General features: G+C 44.6%; 1 protein-coding gene across 3 annotated transcripts in view; it reads left to right on the forward strand.

Annotated features, from left to right (window-relative positions):
* The window catches only part of LOC144116373 (protein tolkin-like), a 1,150,388-nt gene that overhangs the window by 839,147 nt on the left and 283,356 nt on the right, over nucleotides 1–27,885 (forward strand). For 2 of the 3 annotated variants that reach the window (XM_077651146.1, XM_077651145.1), the window contains exon 8: nucleotides 9,915–10,142. The exons of the other annotated variant lie outside the window; for it this stretch is intronic. In XM_077651146.1, the coding sequence (XP_077507272.1) occupies nucleotides 9,915–10,142 (228 nt within the window). The remainder of the gene's footprint in view (nucleotides 1–9,914; nucleotides 10,143–27,885) is intronic. 3 annotated transcript variants of the gene reach the window in all.

The following is a 27,885-nucleotide window of genomic DNA, read 5'->3' on the forward strand; positions in this document are numbered from 1 at the left end:
CTCGAGGGCATATGTCATGAAGCGAAGACTGTCGCAAATGAACTCGTAGGGGTCGATAGCTGTTAATTGGGCATAGAACACCTAACTATGCTTGCCACCCACGGTCAAGACAAAGTGCCTTGTCATGCTTACAATCAACACTGTCCTCTAGGGTGTATTTCTTGGAAAGCAAAGGCTGATGCAAATTAACTCGGAGGCGTTGATATCTGATAATGGGGCATTGAGCGCCTAACTATGCTTGCCACCCACGGCCACGGCAAAGTGCCGTGTCACCCTCACAATGAGCACTGTCCTCTAGGGCGTCATTCTTAGAAACCTAAGGCTGCTGCAAATTAACACCGAGGGGTTGATAGCTGATTATTGGTTATAGCACGCGTAACTATAATTGCCACCCGCGGCCACATCAAAGTGCCATGTCGTTCTCGCAATCAACGCTGTTCTTTAGGGCGTCGTTCTTGGAATGCAAAGGCTGGTGCAAATTTACTCCGAGGCCTTGATAGCTGATAATTTGACGCAGCACGCGCAACTATAATTGCAAACCACGGCCACGTCAAATTGTCATGCCATGCTCGCAATCACCGCTGTCCTTTACGGCGTCTTTCTTGGAGAGCAAAGGTTGGTGCAAATTTACTCGGAGGGGTTGATAGCTGATAATTTGGCATAGCCCGCGCAACTATAATTACCACCCATGGCCACGGCAAAATGTCGTGTCCAGCTCAAAATCAATGCTGTTCTTTAGGGCGTCTTTCTTGGAAATGCGAGAGCTGGTGGAAATTTACTCTGAGGGCTTGATAGCTTATAATATGTCATAGCACGCGCAGCTATGCTTGCCACGCACGCCCCCGGCAAAGTGTCTTGTCGTGCTCACGATCAACGCTGTCCTTTAGAACATCTTTCTTAGAACGCGCAAGCTGGTACAGATTTATTCGGAGGGTGTCCGCATAGCTCGCGACTCTATGCTTGCCTCCCTAGGCAACAGAATTTGCTGTGTCGTGCTCACGATAAACGCCGTCCTCTATGGCGTCTTTCTTGCTGTGTGCAGGCTCATAGAGATTTGTTCGGAGGGGCTGAAGGCTGATCTCAGCGGATAGCTCGCGAAACTATGCTCGACTACCGCAGCCAGGGCAAATTGATAAGTGATGCTCACAATAACCGCTGCTCTAGGCGTGTTTTTATGGTTGTTTGAATAACTTTAACAAGGGCACTCAGCTCGAGAACTGTAGTCACAAAATGTGTGCAAAGTGCGGCTCCTGATGACACGCACATCATGAGTCGATCACGCAAGAATTTAAAACCAGTTTTACATTCCAGGGTTGTTGCGGCACAAGAGGCAGCAGTTATTCGTTTGAAGTTTTACGGACTGGTGGATTCCGTTTTGTATAACCTAGTTCATTTCTCACATAACCCAGAGATAAAAATCTAATGTGGTCACTTCAGCTGTTCGCTGCGTCTACGCAGCGAGCAAGTGCTTTTGACCTCCATGGAAAATTGGAGTGAATAAAGTGTGCAGCAGGCGGCGAAGGATGTGCTAGAGCGCCATCATGCTCTAAACCATGTATCATGGTTTACACACAAAGCGCACAAAGCGGCAGGCCAGATGTATAGCCGTGCACAACTTCCTGAAGTATTGCTTCCGTGCAGAGCCTGACTAGCTGTCCGGGTTTCTTCTAGATAGTATGGACGTATGATTCTGTCACTGCAATTTCTTCACGAAACGTTGACGGGCCAAACTACTTGGCGTTCGTGCGAATGCGGCTTGGCGCTGGACTAGTACTGGGCATTGTTCAGGCTCACGGTTGAATTTCTGCAGATGTGACCCTCATCAATACAAATTGTTTTCTCAAACGTTTAGGGTCGTGGACTCTGAATTAAATGTGACTCAGTGGTTATGCTGCTCTGCTGCTGACCGTAAAGACACACGCGGGTTTGATCCCGTCCGGGGCGGTCGCATTTCGATGAAAGCGAAACGCTGGAGGCCCATGTACTCTGCGATATCAGTGCACGGTAAATAACTCCTAGGGCCGTATTTCAAAAGCGGTTCTTTTTTAAGCGGCCATTTCGCTTCCATCTGGTCCTCTGTCATTGGTCTCTCTAATGTACTCGCTGCTTTGAAGTGTCCATGCACGGCGCCTCAGCCATTGGGTGAATAGCGACAGGACCCTTCTCTTGGTTGCATATCGCAGCCAATGGCAGCCAGGCGGGCAGGTCCGTTCGCCTGATGTTGACAGAGCGCTGCAATGCTCTTCATCAGTGACTGCATATCGCAGTCGATGGCAGCCAATGGTAAGGGTCGATCGCCAACCTACCAATGGTCTTTTTGCACAGACGCTTAAAAGCCGCGGGTGCATCTGAGTGACCAATGACAGAGGTCCACACGGACGCGAAATGGCTACTTGAAACTGGACAGCTCATGGAATATCGCCCCATGTGGTCGAAATTGCCCGAAGTCCTCCACTACGACGTCTCATATAGCATTAGATGCTTTGTTGGTCTAAGGCTCGTATTCCTAATTGTGTTATAGCTATTTAAGGAGAAGAGATTACCGTCATCTGTAAATATCTGAATTAAGCAGAAATGCTGTTCGAAAATTTATTAATGATTCCACGTTGAAAGAGTAATCATCAAGGAACAGAGCGCTTGGGTCCGCCGGAACGCTGAAGATGGAACGCTTGCTTTATACAATAGCGACAAACTGTCAACTGTGTGGAAGAATATAACGGGGCCGTTTCCGAACACTAGCACTCATTCATGCCGTGCATAGTAATTAAAGGAGGCGGTGAGATATTTCGATATTTGAGTCTGGCGCGCATGGCGCAACCGTTCACCTAACTGCGTTGTTGTAATGCACTGAAGCCACCCCACCAACGGACATTCAGGTTGTGTGTACATCCTGCAGGTGTGGTTTCGGAACAACAAGCGAGGTTTCCCACAACATCGTCGGCCACTGCACTAACGATGTTGGAAATTCGCAAGGGCTATCTATAGTCGATACCTCCCTACTAGGGCATTTTCCCCAGAGGAGCCTGAGAACTCACACAAAGCGCAACCAAAGCACGCGAGCAATTCGGGTACGACAAGATACGTACACCTTTAGTTTCTGTAGTGTAAGATTAAGATTTCTAAGATTATGCTGTTAGGTCGACCTGTCCGCCCACTTCGGTGCATACACACTGTTCTCGCTGTATTCTTCGACCAGGGAAGCCGACTGACATTTTTTTTAAATGCCTTCACTAAATAATAAACAGCGCAGTGAGTGGGCGTAGTGGTTAAGATTGGCGTGCAGCTACCTCTAGAAACATTTTAGCTGCGTGTAGCTTACAGACATGTGAATAAGCGTGTGATAAGTATAACGAATAATGTGTTTTAGACTGGAAACTGCACATTGATGTCCTGTGTAAAAAGCTGCCTTGATCAGTCTGTGTACAGCCATGTACAGTAGGAGAGAGAAAAGTATGAGAAGAGCGTTCAGTTATTGATTACTCGATAATTATGCGAAACACTCACTTTTTGTGTTCTTTAACTAGTTTTCCTCTTCTCAACTGTGATGGAGAAGTAACCAGAGAATTCGCTTTTTCTTAGCAGGAAATTTTTTTCCTCTTATAGCGCACACTACGGCACTAGAGAGGTCACGGAAATATTCCGAAACAAACACGTATTAAGAACCTTATATTCCAAATCTTCAAATCACAGTTTGCTTAATCTATTAAGGCCTGGGGCCTTACTGATCCACCGTATATCTGTCCTGTAATAAACTTTCAGAAAAGAGCGCTTAGACAAATCAATTTTTTGGCACCCAAAACTGAATCTAGACCTTTATCTGTAGCAAGCAATATTATTCTACTTTTACATTTACAAGGTTATCGTTTAGCCGTTCTAGTCAATAACATTACTACTAACAGAAGCAAACTCCCTGTAGATTCGTTGACGTAGCCTCCACATAGTTCTCGCTCAGTCTGACCAGGAAAATACTTCCCGCATCTAAAAATCACTCGATGACCGACGGTGAAATTGGTTCTTGTTTCAGAAGCATCCTAGTTACCCTGCTTACTAGTGACAACTTTTTTTATGTAATCTTTAATACCGTGGAACATGTGCTATGATGACAATTGTTTACGAATGCATCATCTTCGTTGTTTTGTCTTTATGTTACGCCTGATTTTTTCTCTGATAAACGTGATTCTCTTTGTGTCATTTTTTCCGGTACTTCCAAATTGTCAGATCAAATTCTTGTATCCCGTATCAAATTCATGACTAGCCACCGCCCAAGGATCCTTCCATATCTGCATGCGAATGATATGCATTGAGAAATAAAGGAAAGGTGCTTGCTAAAACTGACGCCCCGTCAACGAACTGTGCTTGGGAATTAAAGAAAAAGGAATGCGGTCATTGACGAGACCAAGACGTTTCGGAACCTCGTACGGGTTCCTTGCTCACTCAGCGGGACATGAAATCGTCGCGACTTATATACGTAAAGTCTTGAATTTCATGACTTGGTCAGTGACCGCATTCCTTTTTCTTTAATCCAATGCCTGACGAGACGAATTTTCATCGAACTATTGATTATGCTTGGGTAATAAATGCATTCATGCCTTAAGCACATGTTTAGATCGTCCAGAATCCCAGCCACAGTGCGGATAGCCGAGGAAATTAATTCTGTGCAGGGAGCTCTCATTTCATTTCATTTTATTTTATTACTCTGAGGGCCGGTCAGGCGTTACAGAGAGGAGTGGTTAATATAGCGAAACAAACAGAATGCAGAAAAACAACAAGTAGTAACAGTTCATAAGTAGAAACGGCATCTTTGAATTTTACATTGTCCATAATGGTGACGATGGAGGAAGGCAAGTGGTTCCAGTCCCAGGCAGTTTTGGGGAGGAAGGAATGTATGAACTGATCAGTCCTGCATTGTGGAACATGCACCTTTAAGTGGCAAGCTCTATGAGACGATGAGTACAGTCAAGTCAAGTCAAGTCAAGTCAGTTTTATTTACATCATTATGATGTGGGCAGGCTCAGGCAAAAAGCGAACGATTTTCGCTTGAGGGAGCCCGAGCCCCCCTACATGGCGTACAGCAAGGGCAAAATTTTTTTTTTTTTAAAAAGTACAAAATCCACACACGCTACCTAACAGAATATAATACAAAAAATTCAGAACAATCGATATAAACTCTTGGTACATGTTCATTAATACGCAATACATTGGTGTTAACATAGATGCAAAAGTCATTCGTGTCACACTTTTCACACAAAGGGAATACAGTGGCTTACAAAAAATGATTTCTTAGAGTTTGTGTACTAGATGTTTCAAGAGAAAAACGTTCAAAGATGAATTTGTTTAGTAACCTTGGAACTGCATGACGCATCATCTGTCGACCATGTTCTGTACGGCAAAAGGGAATGGTCCAACGTTCGTGTTTTCGAAACGAGTATGGCGTTGAGTTTGTTTCGAGGGATGACAATGCTGTCAAGAAATTGTCACCGTGAGAAATGGATTTTTTATATCTTATGGCTAAGAAAAATTCGTATAGCTTATGAGCGGGTATGATTTTGAATCTCTTAAACAGTTCTTCGGTATGTGCGAGGTAGTCAACATTTGCTATATAACGTACTGCTTTCTTTTGCAGCATGTATATCTTGTGCAGGTTAGTTTGAGTAGTAGAGCCCCAGACAAGGAAACAGTAGTTAACATACGACATGAATAATGTGTTGTATATTATTAATTTAATCGATACGGGTAGATAGGAGCGAAATTTCGCGAGAATTTCGACGCACTTTGATAAATTGGTTAAAGAGAAGCTAATGTGAGGGTCCCAGCTCATGTTCTTGTTAAAGAAAATTCCTAGTGTTTTTACTGTGTCAACCACCTCTATAATAGAGTTGTCTATTTTTAGCCTAAGATCTGATGTAACGGCACTCTGCCGGTAATGAAAAAGTACCGCTTTTGTTTTTTCACTATTTATTATCAAGGAATTTGCTGCGCTCCACGATTTCAACTTTTCTAACACACTGTTTGTGTTTGAAATGAGCAATGGAATATTATTGCCACTAAATAAGAGACTGGTATCGTCTGCATACAGAACATATTTTGGAAGGTTACTGATATTTGTTATGTCGTTTATGTATACAATAAACAGTAGCGGTCCTAAAATGCTTCCTTGTGGAACTCCAGTGGTTATAGGTTGAAGAGTTGAAACATGCTGATCTATTGTTACACATTGATATCGATGCTGTAGGTAGGACTTTAGTAGACAAGCTGCAGTGCCACGGATTCCATATTTTTCTAGCTTGTTGAGTAGTATTTGATGGTTTAGACGATCAAAAGCCTTCGAGAAATCCACAAACGGAGGAACGAGAAATCCACAGTGGAGGAACAAACGGGGATTTCTTTAGGCTATTGTTACTGTAATATATTTTATGAAAAGTGCACAGGCGAGAAATGCAGCGTCGTATTGAAAGATCTGGAAGGTTGCGTTTTTTTTTTTTCATTTGGGAAACACTGGCATGACGTGAGTAATTAGACATTACAAATCTCGCAGATCGTTTTTGAATCGATTTAAGTAAAGAAATGAGAGAGTTAGTGTGCGGATCACACACTGAGGCAGCGTAGTCAAGCTTGCAGCGCACTAGAGTTTTTTTATACAGCAGCAGTGTTAGAGGGACAGGGGCAAGGGAAAAGTTGCGACGGATGAAACCAAGCATGCGGTTAGCATCATTAGTGATACACTCAATGTGCGCCTCCCAGGACAGATCATCTGTCATTTGAACACCAAGGTACTTACGCTTGTTAACTTGGGTGAGTGAGATGTCATTAAGTGAGTATGAGCACGATATTTTATGCTTAGTCATGAGTGTGATTCTCATCACTTTACATTTCCTAAAGCTTAGTCTGATAAGCCAGATATTACACCAAGTTTCAATACTATTCAGGTCATTTTGAAGACTACATGCATCACCTAGGTTAGTAACTTCTCTGTATAAAACACAATCGTCAGCGAAAAACCTTATTTCGGAAGTGACTAAAGAGGAACGATCATTAACATAGATTAGGAAAAAAAGAGGTCCTAGCACTGATCCTTTTGGAACGCCAGATGTTACAGGAGAAATGCGGAAGTCATGACCGTTATCAGTTACATATTGGTGCCGATTACTTAATAAACACTCAATCCATTTTAGGATAGCATTATCAATATTTAGTTTACTTAGCTTATTAAGTGACAGTTGGTGTGAGACGGTATGAAAAGCTTTTGTGAAGTCGAGAAATATACAGTGAATAAGAATGAGCGATCAAGAGTAGAAATTAAACCATTAGAGAATGCAATTAAGTTTCGCAGGAATGATACTTACGAAAACCATCTTACGACTCTAAAAAAAATTTTAATTGTTTTTTTTTTTGGGGGGGGGGAAGGAAATGCCGTAGTATCTGTCTCATATATCGTTGGACACCTGAACCGCGCCGTAAGGAAAAGGATAAAGGAGGGAGTGAAAGAAGAAAGGAAGAGAGAGGTGCCATAATGGAGGGCTCCGGAATAATTTTGACTACCTTGGATCTTTAACGCGCACTGACATCGCACAACACACGGGCGCCTTAGCGTTTTGCCTCCATAAAAACTCAGCCGCCGCGGTCGGCTTCGAACCTAGGAACTCCGGATCAGTAGCAGAGCGTCCTAACCACTGAGCCACCGCGGCGGGTCAATGTTGTGAGTCTGCAAAAAACAAAATAGATTGCAGATAGTCGACAAGGTGTGAATAGATGATTTGTTCAAGGAGCTTGCACGAAATTGGTGTTAAGAAATAGGCTTGTAGCTATTACGATTATGAACGTCACAAGACTTGTGGACAGGAACCACCTTGCCGATCCTCCAGTCGTCAGGTAGCGATGTGCTCAGGAGGGACTGTGTAAAAATTTCGAACATCAGGGATGAATATAAGCATGTACTCTTGAGGAACTTATAATTGATGCCGTCTACCCCTGCAGCTGATGCAAGCTTCCCTTTGTGAATTAGCGTTGCAACTCCTTCGTCACTGATAGCAATTGGTTCCATCGGAGCCAGTTCTGAAACCGCAGTATCAAGTAAAGTAGACGGCAGCACAGTGTAAGTAAACGATGAGAAAATGTATCATTCAAGACATCTCATCACTTTTAAGGTGAAACCGGGACACTATTTTGGGAGTGAAGTCGAATATCTTTTTTTTTGCACATATTAATCACGTTCCAGAATTTTTGTGGGTTGGAAGCAAGCAACTGAGGCAGTGTGTGGTGATAAAAAGCATGCTTAGTGCGATGCAGGGCCTGCTTGTACTGTGACGCAACAGTAAGATAATGGTGCTATTTTCCAGAAATGCTTGTAGGTTTTAGGCGCCAGTAGACGCGTTTTTTCTTGTTTAGTAGACGCTTTAGCGATAAGTTAAACCAAAGCGCTTGTTCAGAACAGAAAACGCTGCGAACAGGGTTGAATTTATCAGTGGGTTCGTTCAATTTCGCTTTGAAGATGCGCCAGTTTTCATGAATAGAACGCCCTTAGAACTGCGGAAAGAAGGTATTCGCAAAGCGCTCCAGTTCTGCATTGATGGCTTGAAAATCCGCTTTGTTACAGTTTCTGAGTAATTTACACCGCCTTAAAGCATAGGAGAGCGCGACGGCATAGTTAGATGAATCGCTTTATGGTCACTTGAGCCCCGAAGAAAGCTAATTGAAGATGTTGTTTTGGGAGAGGCGGTTAACACGTCGAATACGTTGGCAGGTGTCTGGGTAACATGGGTGGGTTGTTTTCTGATTTAAGCAAGGTGAACATTGAACACAAGTAAATAAATGCAGAAAATTCTGATGAAGCAGATGAGACATGAAAATAGGGGAGGGGCTATTCCATGAAATTGTGAGAAGATTGAAGTCACCAAAAACATAAAGAGGTGCCCTCGAAAACCTAGAAAGGACCGAATTGCTAGCGTCACATAGGCCGTCACAGACGGAAGGCTGCGGACAAGGTTGTCGGTAGCATACGAAAAATACAACGTGCTTATTCTTTAGACGAATACAAGTGCAAATAAATTCCAAGAAAAAACTAAGAAAAAAGTACTTCACTCAATTTTATCATGAATACATTCCTTTTCACCCAACATTGCTCTTAGCTGATAATGCCATTGTTAACATACCCTCCGTTTTTAGCTTTTTAAAAGCAGCGGGCGTCCTCGAAAAACTGTAACTTTTGAACCACTGGTTCCCTTTATTACATGATACACCTCAGCCACTTTCTCAGTCCTGAGAAGTAGGCTCAGGCTTTTTATTTGATTGGTTGGGAGCCTCAGGATCCTTGCCTAGCCAAGGATAGCTGCTAAGGCTGCCTGACCTTCTTTAAGGCTTTTACCATTAGCGATTTCCAAATTTCTCCTCTTCTTTTACTAGGCAGCACAATGTTTTTAGGTCATCTACGCCATCGGCATTTTTTGATATTCTTAAACATTCTACAGAAAGCCAATTCTACACCTTGAGTTTGGCGCATGATGGCCTTAGCTGCCTATGTGCCATAAAACCCAACACACACACACACAAAGGAAAAAATGTCATCTGATGCGGCAATCAAAAGACCACCCCCTAAGCGTCCGCAGCGCTGAGATCTGTAAATGTAATTTTTTTCACAAGTGAACAGTTGCCGAGAATCAACTTTCTCGGACAACCACGTTTCGGTCAGGATAATCGCATCGGCAAGGCACGTGTCGGCTAAAGATGACAATGAATCACGCTTATTTAAAATGGTCCTAATGCTAGTAAAAACAAGCGAGTAATCTGGACTAGGTAATGCCTGAACGACCACATTTCCTATGCCGAACCAGATGGCGATGTTGAAGCTTGTATCAGCCGAAGTGACAATGACTGAAACACCGTCATCACAGTCGTGTCGTCTCTCCCCTGTGGCGCAGAGTGCGGCCGCACCATGCAGGAGCCAAGCGGCCTGATTGCGTCGCCTGAGCTGGTGAACAGCGTGACGACACCGGCCGAGGGCGAGCACTGCGAGTGGCGAATCACAGCCACGCACGGGGAGCGAATCGTGCTGAACGTCACCCGGCTGGACATCTACGAGTCGGACAACTGTGAAACCGACTACGTCGAGGTGCGCGACGGCTACTGGCACAAGTCCCCGCTGCTCGGTGAGCGCAGTTCACTCTGTTCCTCTCCAGTATTCCCCTGCAGAGACCGCGGAGCGCAAAGTAACGTCGCACCCTGCGATGCTGCGAACGGGGCAACACTTCTGTTGGCGCTTCACATAGCGCCTCTGTAGGGAGCACATAAGCAATGGCTCCGCTGGACTTCCCCATCGCGGTGCCCTGTGCCCAGGCACCAGAAAGGGGCGCCTAAAGATCTGCATTTCAGCGGTCAAACTGCCTCAAATAACACCATCTGCCGGGCTAGTTGGTTGCGATCCATATGTATCAGCAGCGCGAACACAAAAAGGAAGGAGAAGGAGAAGATAGTACAGCGCTCTGTACTATCTTCTCCTTCTTCTTCCTTTTTGTGTTCGCGCTGCTGATACATATAAACTGCCTCAGATAGGCAATTGCCTAAGACGGTGCCACAAAATGGCATTACAGTGAGGGGGGGGGGGGGATAACACAACATACATATCAAAAACAGGCGACATAATGTCATACAGACAGTGCAATCTTCACATATGACCGGCACAGCCAAAGTACAATGATGGCATTTACAGATATCAAGCGAATAAGTCTCCTTGACACAGTTAAAACTACCTCTTCAGATCTATACATAATTTCCTTCACATTTATTGAAAAATTACGCCGTAGCTAAACAGTTTAGGGCATGAATATACACATCTCGGTTTATTCCAGTAATAAATTTTACAAAAAAGTTTATTCTTCAAGGATATCTGCGTTTTTCTAGCAATTGCTACAATTCAACGCATTTGAAGCACGATTTACAAGGCATTTCGCTTTTAATGAAATTGTTTACCTATTTTCTTAATCCTTCTACACCTATTTTAAAGCACACTGTGTACAAAAAATTTCTCCTTAAACGAATACAACCTAGCACCCGAAAATGCCAAAAACAGACTGCAGCAGAGCCGTCATTTCTACCTCTAGCTCACAGCACTGCTAGCGGCTGGATACAAACTGAATGAGCGAAAAAATGCAGCGCGATTTGTAAGGTTTACTGAGGGCAAACTTTTAGCGAATGCGTTTATGCTCCTCAAACTAAGAAGGTCAAGTGTCCAGTGAAATGCACGGAGGGAAACAATTTTTTTTCACATACATGAAAAGGAAAGAACGTGAATTCTCGCGCTCACGAAACACAGCAGACGATAATAGGAAACAGTTTGCGCGGAGTGAAGTTATATTTCAGCAAACAAGTCCAAAACAAGTGCCACTCTTCATGCCGTAATGAAAAACAAATATCTTAGAATCGTGAGTCGCCGTTCTTGTAAGACAAGCACGCAGTGATTATGGCGCTCGGCTGCTGACCGGAAAGACGCGGGTTCGATCCTGGCCGCGGCGGTCGAATTTCTATGAAGGCGAAATTCTTGAAGCCCATGTGCTGTGCGTTGTCAGTCCATGCTAAAGATCCCCAGGTGGTCGAAATTTCCGGAGCCCTTCACTACGGCGTCGCTCACAGCCTCAGCCGCTTTGGGACGTTAAACCCCTATAAACCATACACCATTGTCAAAGAGACGAGACGATAGTTACAAACGACATTGCTACGACCAGATTTGAACACAGGGACTAGAATGGCAGTAGCGCTGAAGCGTGTGTGCACTTCGCTAAGTCTTCTGCTTCATTGCAGGGCACATACTGCAAAGTTGTTTAAAAGCCATCCGGTCCAACGCCCGTGCGATCATCGGCTTTCCAGTTACCAGGAGGCGTAATCGCTGGCTACGTACGCCTGCTACTTGCTGCTTCGTCTACGCCTGCGTAGTCGTCTTTCGACTGGACCCTACAAAAGGAGCCCCTTCATCCCCACAGCCTTCACTTGGCAGTAGCGGTGAAGCGTGTGTGCACTTCGCTAAGTCTTCTGCTTCATTGCAGGGCACATACTGCAAAGTTGTTTAAAAGCCATCCGGTCCAACGCCCGTGCGATCATCGGCTTTCCAGTTACCAGGAGGCGTAATCGCTGGCTACGTACGCCTGCTACTTGCTGCTTCGTCTACGCCTGCGTAGTCGTCTTTCGACTGGACCCTACAAAAGGAGCCCCTTCATCCCCACAGCCTTCACTTGGCAGTAGCGGTGAAGCGTGTGTGCACTTCGCTAAGTCTTCTGCTTCATTGCAGGGCACATACTGCAAAGTTGTTTAAAAGCCATCCGGTCCAACGCCCGTGCGATCATCGGCTTTCCAGTTACCAGGAGGCGTAATCGCTGGCTACGTACGCCTGCTACTTGCTGCTTCGTCTACGCCTGCGTAGTCGTCTTTCGACTGGACCCTACAAAAGGAGCCCCTTCATCCCCACAGCCTTCACTTGGCAGTAGCGGTGAAGCGTGTGTGCACTTCGCTAAGTCTTCTGCTTCATTGCAGGGCACATACTGCAAAGTTGTTTAAAAGCCATCCGGTCCAACGCCCGTGCGATCATCGGCTTTCCAGTTACCAGGAGGCGTAATCGCTGGCTACGTACGCCTGCTACTTGCTGCTTCGTCTACGCCTGCGTAGTCGTCTTTCGACTGGACCCTACAAAAGGAGCCCCTTCATCCCCACAGCCTTCACTTGGCAGTAGCGGTGAAGCGTGTGTGCACTTCGCTAAGTCTTCTGCTTCATTGCAGGTTAGTGCTAAAAAAAAATTTTTTACACTTCCACTGGACTACTTCTGTTCTACGCTTCGTCGCTGCTGCCAATCTAGAAACCGCTCAGTACGAGTCAAGTTACGGGTGTACAGTGCATTGTTTCCATTTCGTGTTTCTGTGTTTTCGTGTTTCTGTGTTTCGTGTTTTTGGTTTTGTGCAAAGAAACTAGCCACCTTGGTCGTGAGTAAAGAAATAGGCAAACTAAAGGAAGACATGAGAACTGAATTGGCTAAATTAAAGGAGGAACTGAAACAAGAAGTCAAAGCTTTTCGTGAGTCCCTTGAACGAGACTTGCGAAGTGAAATCCGAGAACTGAAAAATGAGCAGAGAAATATAACCCAGAGTTTGGAATTCGCACATCAAACGATTGAGGACCTGGAAAAAAAGCTGGACGATGAGGCAGCAAAAAATACGCAGCTAAGAGTTGCAAATGAAGCTCTCCACGCAAAGTGTTCATCCCTGGAAATCAAAATAGACGATCTCGAATACAGGCTTGTTCAGTCTGAGCAATATTCCAGAAAAAGCAACCTCGAAATTCAAGGCGTAATCAAGAAGGAAACTGAATCACTCCCCGAAATACTGTCCCACCTTGGCAGCTTGATAAGTGAGCCTATTGAGGAAAGCGACATTGAAATCTGCCATCGCGTCCCGACAAAGAAAAACGTCAACAAGACCAACATCGTCGTCCAGTTTAGATCACGAGCGAAGCGTGATGCTGTTTTGAGAAAGGCTAGGAAGGAACGGTTCACAAACACTGACCTTGGTTTCGAAGATACAACCCCAGTTTATGTAAATGAACATCTTTGCCCAGCGCTAAAAAAGCTTCTTGGAATGACCGTGAAAAGGAAATACGAACACAGCTGGAAATCAGTTTGGACGAACAACGGAAAGATTTTCGCGAAGCAAGCAGATAATACGCCTATCATTCAGATAGCGAGGGAGTGTGATGTCGAGAAGATTGTTTCCAGGCAGATAGGCGACACATCGGCTCGTAACGAGAGTGGGCAGGAATGATGACTCCACAAAGCCAGAACATAAGTTGCACAATGAATTATCAAGAGCTCGCTTTACCTACCGAAGTCAAATGTGATTTCCCCTTGTGAGAATCTGTTATTCATATAAATGCCCGCTCAGTTGGTACCAAGGAGGATGATATTGCTCTGCTTTTGGATCAGTTTCGCTTCAAAGTTGACATTCTTATGATTTCTGAGACATGGTATTCAACTGATTGTAAAATGGTAAATATATATGGCTACGATAATTTTTTTCTTAATCGTCCAGAAAGACGAGGTGGTGGCGTGGCAGTTCTTGTCAAGAAAACAAAGAATTGTTGCCTGGTGTCGGATTTCAGCACTGTAACGGATGACTATGACATCGTGACCGTCAAAAATAGGAGCGATGTCATCTCTGTGCTATATCGCCCTCTGAGTGGTAATATTGCACGCTTTATGGAATTTTATGAATCTTTTTTGGACTATGTTTGTGATAATAACCTTCGCCTGATCTGCGCTGGAGATTTTAATATTAACATGCTTGAAGAATGCAATTCTGTTTTCGAGTTTAATGACATTTTGGTTTCATCTGGTTTCAAAAATTTAATAATCACGCCAACTCGTATCACAAGAACTACAACATCAGTACTTGACCTCCTTGTAACTAATATCGATACCACTGTTTACAATTCTGGCACTATTGTGTCCGACATAAGTGATCATTGTCCAGTTTTCATGGCATATTCTACCCACTCACCCAAATCTATCAAACAAAAACAGTCCTTTATTGCTCAGCACATCACCCAGAATGGTTTACAGGCATTTCAGCAGGACATTCTTTCACAAGACTGGTCACCTGTGACCAATAAAATGGATGTTAACGATGCTTATAATGAATTCATTACACGTTTTGTGTGTGTGTACGCTAGGCATTTTCCATTGAAGATGCACAAACCTTCAAAAAAGCCAGGAAACCATGGGTAACTCGTGACCATTTAAAGAAAATTACAAACAAAAACCGCCTCTATCATTCTTTCTTGAAGACACGCTTAGAAACAACCTTAAAAGAATTTAAGAAAGTCAGAAACGAAGTGAACAGTGAACTTAGACGGGCAAAGTGTGCATATTACGAGCATCTGTTTGCACATGTTGCCCGGCAGAGCCCAGACATTGCTTGGAAGGCTATGAACGACGTCCTCGGTCGTGAGAGCAAAAATTATATGCCAGATACTGTAATGGTAGATGGTAATGAATTACGGGACAGAGCTCTAGTAGAACACTTCAATCATCAGTTTGTAAACGCTGCTTCCGCATGTAATGGCACCCCCTCCACAAATTCGCACCATAGTGTTGTCACTGAAACCATATTCCTCCAGCCAACTGATGAATCTGAGATATACAGTACTTTTATGTGCCTGCGGAACAGTAAAGCATTAGACATTCACGACCTGCAGATAAGACCGGTTAAGTACGTTTTACCGATAATTAGTCCTGTACTTGCACATATCTTTAATTTAATTCTAGAGTCTGGAACCTTTCCTGAGCAAATGAAAACAGCCAGAGTATCTGTTATTTTTAAAGGTGGCGAACGTAACTTGTCCACTAACTACCGCCCGATATCTGTGCTGCCTATCTTCTCCAAGGGAATTGAAAAAATCATTTTCACTCGGATAACACAATTTTTCGATAAAGAAAACGTTATCACAGCTGCACAATACGGATTTAGGAAAGGCAGATCAACGGAATCAGCTTTGTTAGCACTTAAAGAAAATATCTTGCGGAATATTGAAAATAATTTGTTAACTGCTGCCCTTTTTGTAGATTTCAGCAAGGCATTTGATTGCTTACATCATAAAGTGCTCCTTAGTAAGCTGCAGTCATATGGCATTCGCGGTAATTGTTTGGCCCTGCTGGAGTCCTACCTCAGCCACAGGACTCAGTGTGTATATGTAAACGGTTATATGTCCTCCCTCCTACCATTTACTCACGGCGTTCCACAAGGTAGCATATTAGGACCGTTATTATTCAATACTTATATAAATGATCTTGTAAACATAGATGCCACAGTTCAATTTATAATATATGCTGACGACAGTACCATACTTATTCCCGAGTACAATGTGGACCGACTAATAATAAAATGCAATGAAGTCCTCCAGAAGTTATCCATATGGTCTCAGCTCAACGTAATTAAAATAAATACAATGAAAACAAAAGCAATGATATTCCGTGCCCGAAATAAACCTGTTGAAATACATCAGTCTATTAATTTTCAGTGCCATAACATCGAAATTGTGGACGTTCATAAAATCCTCGGTGTACATTTTTCTCAAAACTTAAGCTGGGATGCACACACTCACTATCTTAGGAAAAAACTATCCTCAGTTGCAGGCATGATATCGCGTTGTCGGAGACTGCTTCCAGTAAAAGCTAAACTTCAAGTCTATAATGCTTTATTCAATTCCTATTTAAATTACTGTTCGTTGGTATGGGCCACAACAACAAAGACAAACTTAGACAAACTCCATTTGTTACAAAAGAAGGTTATCCGCTACATTGGAAATATCGATCCAACAGCCAGTACTAAAGATGCGTTTGTTTCCTTTAACATCATAAGGGTGGATAACTTATACAAATATGGATTACTCCAAACATTCTTTTTTTCCTCTACTGAAGTCAAGAACTTACTCTCATCTCTGGCATTTTTAACACTACGTAGCACAGATATACACACAAGAAGTAAAGATGTCTGGGAAATCCCCCACTTCCGCACTTATTATAAACATCAATCATTAGCACATAACCTGCCATCAATGCTTAATATGTACCAAAACACAACTCGTCTGAATCCCAAGAAATTGCGCACGTACTTCATAACATTGTGAACCACATTTTGATGTTATACTTAGTTTTTTCTACTGTGCTTCCTTTGTTTACAATTTCGTACTGTTATTTATGTCAACTTGTACTATTTTTAACTATTTTTAGCTCATTTTGGCGAATATGGTGCATTACATACTGTATTATGTTGCCGCAATACTGTATTATGTTGCGTATGGTGTACATTGCTTTATATTCACATTATTCTTTTTTTCTCAACTTCACTGTTCTGCCATGTAACGGTCTCCTGGGCCTCGTCAAGCTGCTCACCCAGCTTTTAGCCCAGGAGACCATTCCAGTTCTTTCTGGGAAAAATAAAGAATGATTGATTGATTGATTGATTGATTGATTGATTGATTGATTGATTGATTGATTGATTGATATCGAGCAAGAGGACAGTTCATCTTCCTTTAAGGATTTTACATAAATGAGTTGCAAATATTTAGACTACTCCTTCGCTCATGCACTGAAAAGAACAGGTGGAAGATCATCAGGAACAGGAGGGCTGCAAACATTCAGTCCTTTGAGATGCAACTCAATTTCCCTTTCGTGAAATTACACACAGCACGTGATAAACGTTGTTAACATAAAATATAGATCAACATAAGAAGTGCTGGGATTATCAGAAAATGCAGGGAAAATTCATTGAAGCGATCAGCTTCATCACTTTTTCTGGTAATACACACCTGCTTGTCCAAGAGGTAGGGCCGATAACTGATCTTTGCCGTTTCTTTTCATGAATTCCCAAAATTTTAGGAAGTTCTTTTACGCGCGAATGAAATAAAAGCAGAAAAAAGGAGACCTTTGCATGATTAACCGCTGCCTTCACTGCATTTGTGATATATTTCAATTTTTCTTTCTTATGCATGCAATATCTTTTCAGGCGAAAGCCTTACCTCATGAGTCCGCCGGAAGTGTCCGTACGCCGGAACTGTCCGCCTCACTGTCATTCAAATGACGTAATCAAAACTAAAATAAATGAAATAAACAAACATACCAGAATAAAAACAAAAAGCTTAAAATGTGAAATAAAAATAAAAATTAAAAATAACGGAATAACACAAATAAAACTGAATCAAAATAAAAATACAAAAAAGCAACAGAAAAACTTTAAAATGCAACGCGTACTGCCGTCGTGGAAAAAAAAGAACGCATCCTAAAAAGGTCCATGCTTTCGCATTCCTGCACGTAAGGAGACTTAAGTGCCCTCAGAAATATTTTTATGCGCCCTGCATGCAGCCTGAAAATTGGAAATTGGTTGTTGGGGAAAGGAAATGGCGCAGTATCTGTCTAACATATCGGCGGACACCTGAACCGCGCCGTAAGGGAAGGGATAAAGGATCGACTAAGAGAAGGAAGGAAGAAACGTGCCGTAGTGGAGGGCTCCGGAATTTCGACCACTTGGGGATCTTTAACGTGCACTGACATCGCACAGCACACGGGCGTCTTAGCGTTTCGCCTCCATCGAAACGTGGCCACCGCGGTCGGGTTCGAACCCGGGTACTCCGGATCAGTAGCCGAGCGCCCTAATCACTGAGCCACCGCGGCGGGTGCATGCAGCCTGCATTTTTTTTTTAGCCTGCACACAGTTCTCAGCTTTGAACTGTTTTGCTTCCTCTTGATGCCAAGATCGAAAGAGGAACATACTTTTCCCGTGCCTCAAAATACTTTCCGCAACTCGTGCACAGTCAGGTAATGTCTTAAGTACATTAAAGTAGGATTCGAGAACAGCAGAAATCTCAGCGACTCGTGCCTTGCCATAGCTACCCACTGGCAACTGTTGCGTACACCATTTCACACAGGAGAGAACTGTGAGCACTAACCCATGGTAAGAGGCGGCACATGCTCTTGAATGTTAGTTCAGAAAAGATCTAGAATAATGTTCTCGGGCGATTTTGTTGGATCAATATTTGCATCAAGGCGAAACAGGGGCATATATTAAGAATTTTTTTCGTAGGATAGCTATACTATTACTACGTATACCCTTTCTAATTATGACCAAACAATTGCCGGTAGGGTAAACTCTGTTCCAGTGGCCAAGTAATCGTCTTCAATCGATACTACTACTTTTAAGAGACCACATGAAGCGTTGGATGCATTTTCGGGTAGTCAGTGAAAGGAACACACAGCCATAGATTAATCGTTTCCTAGACCACTTTCACCCAAACAGCCTTGCATGCTCCGACATCAATAAAGAGTTTTCAGGAATTAACTCTCGTCTGCCAAGATGAAAACACCGCCACCATCTGTATAAGATCATTGAAAATAATCAGCTTTTTGTCACGTAATCCACATTACTGTACTTTGAGTTCCGTCATATATATACTTTTCTTTATCGAGGTGCAAAGTATATTTCATGACTGGGTGATCGGATTAACTGCATACATTTGTGGCGTATTTCCAGAGGATCTTCCGTTCCTTTCTTACAGTCTGAAAAATTTGATACACTGAGAGAACTATGCTTTAGAATTTTTACTTTTGCAAGGAGTGCTAACTTGTTTTTGTAAGTCGCAACGTTGACTGTGATCATCCGCTTTTTACTTGGGCTAAAATTGCCAATACTGTGAGCCGTTTCTATTCCTATTGTGTCAGTACCCACCGGTTCCCTAATAACTACCGCGGTGTGATTTTCAGTTTTTGCTTGTGATTCATGCTTATCTGAATCTTAATTGCCAAAGAAAAGCAAGTTGAAACGCCGGCTCCTGTTCTCAAGGTGACCTCATTTAGTCATCAGGCTCCGCAGCGCAGCTTGTTTCAACTAGTTCATTTTACGACATTCTGCAACAGTGCTCCTCAGCTCATCAAGATGGCCAATCTCTTTTTGCCAATTTGTCAACTGCGAGGTGAGCGTCTGCGTGGCAGCCTTATTTTCATCCTGATACTATTCAATCAAAAACAACTTAATTGTGCTTAATTTCAGTCTCACCATCCAGGAGCTGTTTGTTATAAGGCCCTATTCAGCTGTGCATCTCTCCGTAAGAACAGCAGCAAGAAAATCACATATAACAAATAGCGGCGTCTTTATGCGCTATAGCCCGGGCATCTAGAAACACCAAGCCCGTGCAGCCGCATATCTTTCCGGGACCCATCCTAGCGGTCATTCAGAAGCATTCCCTACGCAGCGTTTCGACGTTGCAATGTTGTTCTGTATGTCAGCACTACAAATACCACTGTGGAGAACACTACCTGATTACTGTTCTTAGAAAGTATTGACTATCTGACTCTTTCAGGACATGCTTACGTTTGTCTGGCCGCAAAAGTCGCATTTATCGCCGAAAAAATATCGTCTATATGTCTTCCAGCCAGTTGAATCCAAATCTTGACATCGTTACCGAAAACGTGAATGGTGGCGTAGCGGAGCAATCGGTGTCGACGCATGCATTTTACCTACGATATCTGCTGCTGATGGCGACACATGTATTTTGTTTTCAATCGTAAGCTTCACTACGTTAGGTAGAGCCGAAATCGCCTTGCTTTGCCGGCTGACCTTCAAGTGATCCAGAGGTCATGTGTGGCTATAGGCCTTATCATATGTGGTCCACCATGGTGTCGCACCACTTGACCTTTGACCTTTCGATTCGCCGGTAGAGGGTGGTAGATTAGGTCACAGCGTTCATTGGGGGACCAACCTCTCGTGATCAACCACTAATTTAACTGCCACCTGCCAGGGTGGCAGGGTGGGGCGCTGCCTATCCAGTGTGCGGAACGCACTCAACGTTACTGACGCCAAGCCGCGTCTACTTGCCCGATGCACCGCAGCTTTCGCTCTCTAACCAGGTTCAGCAGTAGTAAAACCGCAGCTCTTAATCGCCCGTTCATGGGTTGAGCGGCGTCCCTCGCCATGGCCGTTGGCCTCGGCGCTACCGCTAGAGCGGCGGAAGATGAAAGACAGCAAAAGCGGAGGATTTTAAGTAGATTTTAAGCGGGTAGGAGTAACCAAGCGAACGTTGTCTGATTGGTGGCTAAAATCAAGACAAGAGTAAAATATCATGGCTAGATGGCTTGAACCACCGCCCGATTTAAAGGGTTCAGCCTTGTCTATCCATCCATCCATCCATCCATCCATCCATCCATCCATCCATCCATCCAGGAAGAGGGTGTACGGCGGCATCGAGATGGTCCGAAGACGGGCTCCGCGGAGAGATGGCGCCAGAGTGCACGCGCCGTCATCCGTTCGCCTCAGCGGCGGTGAACTGCTGTGTGTGTGTGTGTGTGGGGGGGGGGGGGGGGAGGGTAAGAATGTCGGAGCGTAAGAAGAAAGTGGCGCCGCGACTTGCCGATGCTCCGGCGGCTCGCTCGTCGTGGAGGCATGGTACATTTCCGCGCGGGGGTTGAACGAGGTGAAGACGAGGATCGCTAGATACGGCGGTGGAAAGTATCACGCAACAGCAGCCGCATGCAGCTTGCGAATGTCTCAGAGTCAGCCGTGGACTGCAATGCGGCGTTGACGAGGTGCGCAGAAGAGAAAATCGTGACGGATGTTCGCGAACGAAAAGTGTGCGCCGTGCGCTGCTCGAGGATTCGCCATGCCGGCGGAGTTGGATACCCTCCATTCCGAACGGAAAGTCGAAAGCGTCATAATATACGAGCGGAACGCGCAAGACCGGCACCGCTAGCTGTGCTGCTGGCTCATAAAGCCTCGAAGCCCATTGGCCATACGAGATCGAAACAGTGAGGCTAAGCCAAGTACCTAAACGTGCTCGAAACAAAGAGGCCCAATCCATGTATCCAGACACGCTCGAAAAGAGTGGTGAAGTCAACGTGCGCGGAAGGGAAAAGCAAAGTCATGTAGCTATTTGTGTGATTGGCTCTTCGCGTGCACAATATATCCGTAAATATCCTTGCGCCAGCGCTACCGTTCTCGTTGCATGTATGCGCCCGGCCCACCATTCTACCGGGAACCAGCTTTCGCAATCTTCTTTTGCTGAATAATGCGCCAAGCTAAATCTTTTTCTATCTCTAAAAGCTCAGTTTTCGATTAGCGTTCTGATTATAATGCGGTTCTCTATCGAGACAGGCCAGTTTCTATTTGTCCTCAGTGTCCCTCTTTGCGGCTGTGTGTAGTTTAACGTCGCCAGGCCGCACGCGGGTTACGATAGACCTCCCCATGACTACAACGCAACGAACGGAACATAGAAGAAGGGCACAGGGAAAGACACGACACAGCGCTGCGTCGTGTCTCTGCCTGTGCCCTTCTATGTCCCGTTCGTTGCGATGTAGTCATAAAATATCGTAACCAACTCGCTCAACAACTTACTCCACGATAGACGACGTAATCTCCTGATTAAATTTCATCAGCTGGGGTTTCGCATTTCTCCTCCACCGAAATGCGGCCACGTTTTTATTTCGCGACATTCGGTTCATGTGCACAACCTCAATTCTATACTAACCGCCCAGTTGTAAACCTCAGAGAGGCTCTGAAGCATGTCATGTTCTTGTAAAGACAATTTGTCCCGATTTCGCGTCTTCGTTCGCAGGCTAATTGATTCTTTCTGGGCGACACCCCAATTCACTGTCACTGCTAGATGATTCCAAAGAACCACAGCGCAAGAGATAGTAATGGCGGCGGGTAAAATTTTACAGCCGAAATGACTTACTTTTTCATATACATCTGCTGTACATTTTCCGGGGCTGAAAGAAGAGTTACCGGTATTCGTTGCGTAAAGTTCAACACAAGAGCGTTTTAGCCTTCCGTTGACATGAGCCACCACTATACGGTTAGCACATCAGCCTAGCACGTGTTGCTCGTGCTTGCTCGCTTCCTGTCAGGTCCAGTGTCAGCAGCGCAGTGTACGTAGGCTGAAATTGTTTAAATCTAGCTGCTTATTGCGAGTTTTTTCTGTCCTTTTCACCGACTCAAATGTCAAGACAACACATACAAAATTCTTTATTGGCTTTCCCAACTGCAGGAACTCTTCTTTAACTTTTTTTTTGCTGATGTGTACGACAGGGCGCTAAGTGCTTCCGAAGCTCGCACGTGCGTGAAGACATCAGGAGTAACTGTCCTATGCAAAAGAAAAAAAGTTAAGAAACAACAGTAAAGCATGAGTGTACCCACCTTAAGCAGTTAGTGCCGAAGGACATGTAATACCCCTGTCACACGGACACTGTAAAGGTACTTTGAACTAATGCTCCATTACTCTAAGGACGAACGTGCGCTGCCACACGGACGCGCCAAAGGACACCTAGCTCAAAGGAGCTTCGAAGCAAGGCAGCTCGAGTTCGTCCTTTGAGGCTTCAAGGGAGTACTCTCTCTCCCGGCGAGTTAACAGCATAAATAAATTGAGAAAAGAAACGTTCAATTTCCATTTTATAATTTCACTTCATAAGATTAGTGGTGTTTTAAAATATAAGATCATTTCTTTTGTGGCAGTCTCACCACACTATACTCTCGTTCCAGGTATACGAGCGTCACCGTAGCCACGGTAAATATGCCGCCATGTCGGCCATGTTGTTTGTTGTTTGTAGCGAGTAGCGACGGAGAGCAGCTCGTCACATCTGCGGTGCTGTTGCCACTAGACTCAGGTCGCCACTGCTTGCCCACGATTATCGCACGGCGAGACTGCACTGCTCGTTTTTTTTATAGTTTCGTGCTTGTTTTGTGTGTGTGTGTGTGTGTGCGTGTGCGTGTGCGTGTGCGTGTGTGTGTGTGTGTGTGTGTGTGTGTGTGTGTGTGTGTGTGTGTGTGTGTGTGTGTGTGTGTGTGTGTGTGTGTGTGTGTGTCGACAAAATGAGCGGCGGTGAGCCTGCGGCGTCTGGCAGTGCCAAACCGATAAAACCAACGCCTTGCATATAGCCAGTGCTATAAGCAAGGCGTTATTCGCCAAGAGACGCCGCCTTATTTCACGCACATTTCGCCTTGATAGCGCAAGGTCCACGGACGACGACAAAACCACACTCATTGCAAGCGGAATTTCAAATTTTCTCTGGTCGTCGCGTGGATCGTCACTCATTTTGATGGAGACCGCCGAACACAAGGCACACCAGAAAAACGTAACCACAAAAACAACGATCGCAGGAGCAAAAGAACCAAGGGGAACAACCGAAGAACGAAGCTGTGCCTGAGCCAGACTGAGCGAGTTGCGCTCAGTGTGGCAGAGCACTGTGATGTTATGCTCTGTACTTGGAAAATCATGTCATTATTACAGTTAAAATTGCGTTGCTTTAACATAATACGGTTATAAAACTAAGTTACCAAAAAAATGTGACATTTGTGTATTTACATGTGCAGTGAGGTTTGCAATTTTAATAACGCTTTTCGCCGATGAGGGCGCTAACAACTTCTTGCGAAGGTCGTTCCGCGACCGTGTAGCACGGACGAACTCCCTTGAAGTAGTGCTCCTTTGGGAGCGTAAAAGAGCATTAGTTCAAACTGCCTTTAGAGTGCCCGTGTGACAGGGGTATAAGCCACTCAAAATGCCAAACCTCTTGACGGCTTTCCCGTTAGGGCACTCACAGAGCGGAGTAACGCATGTATGGAAAAGCGTTTCCAAAGTAAGCTTTCGCGAATAAAATAGAAGTATAGCCCCAGAAACGAGAACATTCAATCGCAGCGCAATAGGCGACTGAGAAGGACGACACAAAGAAAAATTGGCGGCACAGTAAGGAAAGGCGCCCTCTGAGCGCACAAAGGACCCTCTGGCGCCAAGAGTTTTCGCAAGTAGAAAAACAACAGCTGTAGTGGCGAAAGGATGCTTCTGCCCGGAGGAGCATTGGTGGCAGAGTGGCGACGGCGGCGGGACATAACTAATGAATGTACGAAAGGAAGTGAGAGCCACACAGAGATGCTGAAGATTTGCGAAAATTTTTACCGGTACTTGGTTTCAAAGAAAGGCATGACATGATCAACAAATAAAACCAGCTGAAGGGCTGGTTGGCTCATGCTTATAAAGGCGACGTTTTGCCCCGCATGTGAAAGACGGACTCACACACAGACTACATATAGGACGGGTGCTGGACTCCAACTAAATCTGTTTCTGAGAACGAACAACAAAGAACCCGTTCTGCACATGTGCCAAAAGTTTAACGATAGTAACGACAACTGAGTCGCTCATGAACATGTGGCTAGCAGCATATCTTTTGCTTTGGGAATACATCCGTTCTTATCGCCATTGAAAAGAGATATCGAGATGTCACTGAGAGAAGCAGTAACCCTAACAGTCCAGATTGTTTTCACCTTCTTTGAACTGGCTAGCTGCATGTGTACTTGAGGAACGGCTACTCCAAGGAGCACGTCAGTTGTGCTACCAGGGTCTTGTTTGAAAAACCTTTATCGCATAGTAAGCTTTACAATGGCCATATCGGCAGATGCGTGAATTATCCAGCGAGAGAACCCGACCGTTCTCTCGATAAGAAGCAGAATATGCATCTACCCTCCCACTACTGACCTGATTTCAAGCTAAAGTTTTAGCCAATAGCTATGCAAATAAAACTACTGAGCAAGAGCGAGAATATGAATTGTTAGAGGTCTTTTTTTACAAAAAATACTCGAGGCTGCTTGCATCATTCACTCCTCTGCATCTCTTTTGGGTGCCGAAAGGCACCTACTAGGTGCGATAATATAAGTCATTCCCAAAACTAAGGTACGGTGCTGCCCGTTTGTTTTCAATGCGCATGTGCTGACAGTTTTCTTCGTTTTCCATTCGAAAAAGTGACGCTCGTCCGAGTGAAGCACCACTCCTTCCCGGCCTGTGCGTCCCTCGTTCATTTCCGCTGTAAAACTTTGGCATCAAACAGCAATGCAGATGTACGCGTCATGGGAGGAGAAATGCTGAAAATCAGGTAAGCAGCTCGCAACGTGAGCGCTTTATGTTCAGGAAATGGGCTGAAATAGAATATTGTCATAATTTCGAAAATCGCTCCCGTAGTACAAATTGCATGTGTCGGCCATTTCCTGCACACGATGACCTCTGTTCGTTTTATTAACAGAGTTCAGTGTCGACTAATGAAGCCAAGTGATGATATTTTCCTGCTAAATTTGAACACCATTCATAAACCACCAGCGACGTTAGAAAGTGAAACCGAAATTCTAGAGAAATGTTCTGACATGACCTGTATTTGCAAAATGCAGAACGCGAGAGTTTTTTTTTATGTCTTCTTGGGATCTAGTATGCACGCTGAGCTGGAAAGATAAATCTCTTAGAAATATCACAAAAGGCAGTGCAGGCCTTTCAGAACTGGCTGCGAATCAATACCGGTCTAAACTCCTGCTGTATGTGAAAGAGACGATTACAGCGCACCTTAGCTCAAAATGCCGTAGTTCTATAACAGCAGCTCAGGATGGCGACCTACAGTAGTCCTTTATTTCGCGAAGATGGCTTTATGTTGTAGCTAATATAAATCAATGGCATGCAACGCCCGTGTACCTGGTTTGTAGACGGCCCACAACGACCCTGAAACTGCATTGGTCGGAGCCGACGTCTGACTGCAGTGTTTGTTTTGCAGTTACCAGAACGTGCGCTCTAGTTTCTGGCCAACTAATGACTCGTGTCATTTCGCGGTCGTCCTACGTACCTCAGTAACAGATCCCTGTTTTGTATCGATGCGCCCTGAAGAAGATTTAAACAATCATAACGATTCGCATGCTCTATTATGAGTGATTATTTATAAGAAAGCAATGGACGGAAAACATGCTGCTGGCCGCGGCATCCACCATCGAACCTTGAAGCACCCGAGCTGCGGCCAGCGTGAGTAAAAGGACAGGGGAGGGTAAAGAGGGGAAGTAACTTAATATTGGCGACTTGAGCATTTGGCGGAATCAGCTCAGTTCGCAGTGTAGGATTATCATCGCGAAAGATACGTAGCAGGTCCCTCTTCACCGAGCTCAGCCGGCTTTCTAACGCTGCAAAGATTGACACATAGACCATGTTACACGGTGCGATACTGTCGCGAAGGCCTTTTACCAGTGGACTGCACATTAGCCCTTTTTACGCAAACCCCACAGGACCGGGTAGAGTCAGCGTCGGGCTAGGTAAGGTCATCCTGACTCGCACCGATTGGTGTCGACATGAACTCGGTTCAAGCGCGTAAGTATCGCAGCAGCGCCTATCGTCGAGGTTCGCAGTTATTTGCAAGCTTCCGGTTCCTGTTTTTCGCCCAAGTATTCCCGCGCGTTCGCAATGGCCGCGCCGTCTGCTGTTTTGATCATAATTTTGGTGTCATGCAAAAGCGTGCGTTATGCGCTGCTCTCTGTCGCGGTGGTTCATTCCCGGGCTCGTTGTCAACTTGTACGGAGTGCGTCGAACAGACGAGCACCGCTCAACGCTGGTTGATCCGTCCACGAAGTCGCCGTGATGTATGGTTAGTATTTATTTTTATACGCCTGCCTGTCCTCTCTAATATTGGTGTGCAGAAGCTAATATAGCGGCTGATGTGACATGCCTAAAGTCTCAATACAGGCGTAGGCATGACTTTTAGCAGTGGGGTGTCAGCAGACGAAAAATGAAGTCTGCTAAAACTAACCAATCAACGGGCTTTGCATCTTAGCCGGGTAGCAGGGCACTTATGGCAGCCCTCAAGCTCTAATTCTGTCTAAGGCCAGGAGAGCCCCTGTGCTCACCTTTCGAAACCTTTCGATCCGTACCAGTGCCGTAAGGGCTCCACAATAAGGCTGAAGAGCAAACCCCGTTGCTTTATCACTTATGGCAAAGGAGGTACAGCTCGTTACGAAACATGTACTACTGCGCTGGTATACGGGTATACGTTCTCCAGTGTTTGGTGTAGTGCTCAACAGCATGGTGACGCCGCTGCAAATGATCGCAGTACGTGAAATTAAAGATCTTTATGTTATGTCGCTTCATCACTTGAGAGGTTTTCGTAAATTTACTACTATTTGATAACTGCTTCTTGCTTTTCATAGGGTAGTAGGATTCAAGCACCTGTGCGTAAAAGAAATGATATAACTTAGCAGGATTTTAGTAAGTGTTACATAAGTTCATAAACTTCAGAAAGATAAAGTAACATAAAGAAATATGTATTCGTGTTTTATAAAGGATTAATTTTAATAATCGCACTAAAAGCTAGCTGCAAGTAAATTGGAAATACTCAAAATGAAGCAACACAGTTTGTATTTGTGAATACCTTATGTAGCATGTTGGCATCTTTTCGGCCACTCGTTCCTTAGGACCGTGATTCTAAGCACTAGTCTGCACTTTCTGCATATTCATGAAAGAGTAGTGAAAAAAGTGTGACACAAATTGGTAACACCAGGTGTCTTGCAGGACTAGACTAGGTGG

Source organism: Amblyomma americanum, chromosome 1 (assembly GCF_052857255.1).
Source record: "Amblyomma americanum isolate KBUSLIRL-KWMA chromosome 1, ASM5285725v1, whole genome shotgun sequence".
Classification (NCBI taxonomy): domain Eukaryota; kingdom Metazoa; phylum Arthropoda; class Arachnida; order Ixodida; family Ixodidae; genus Amblyomma; species Amblyomma americanum.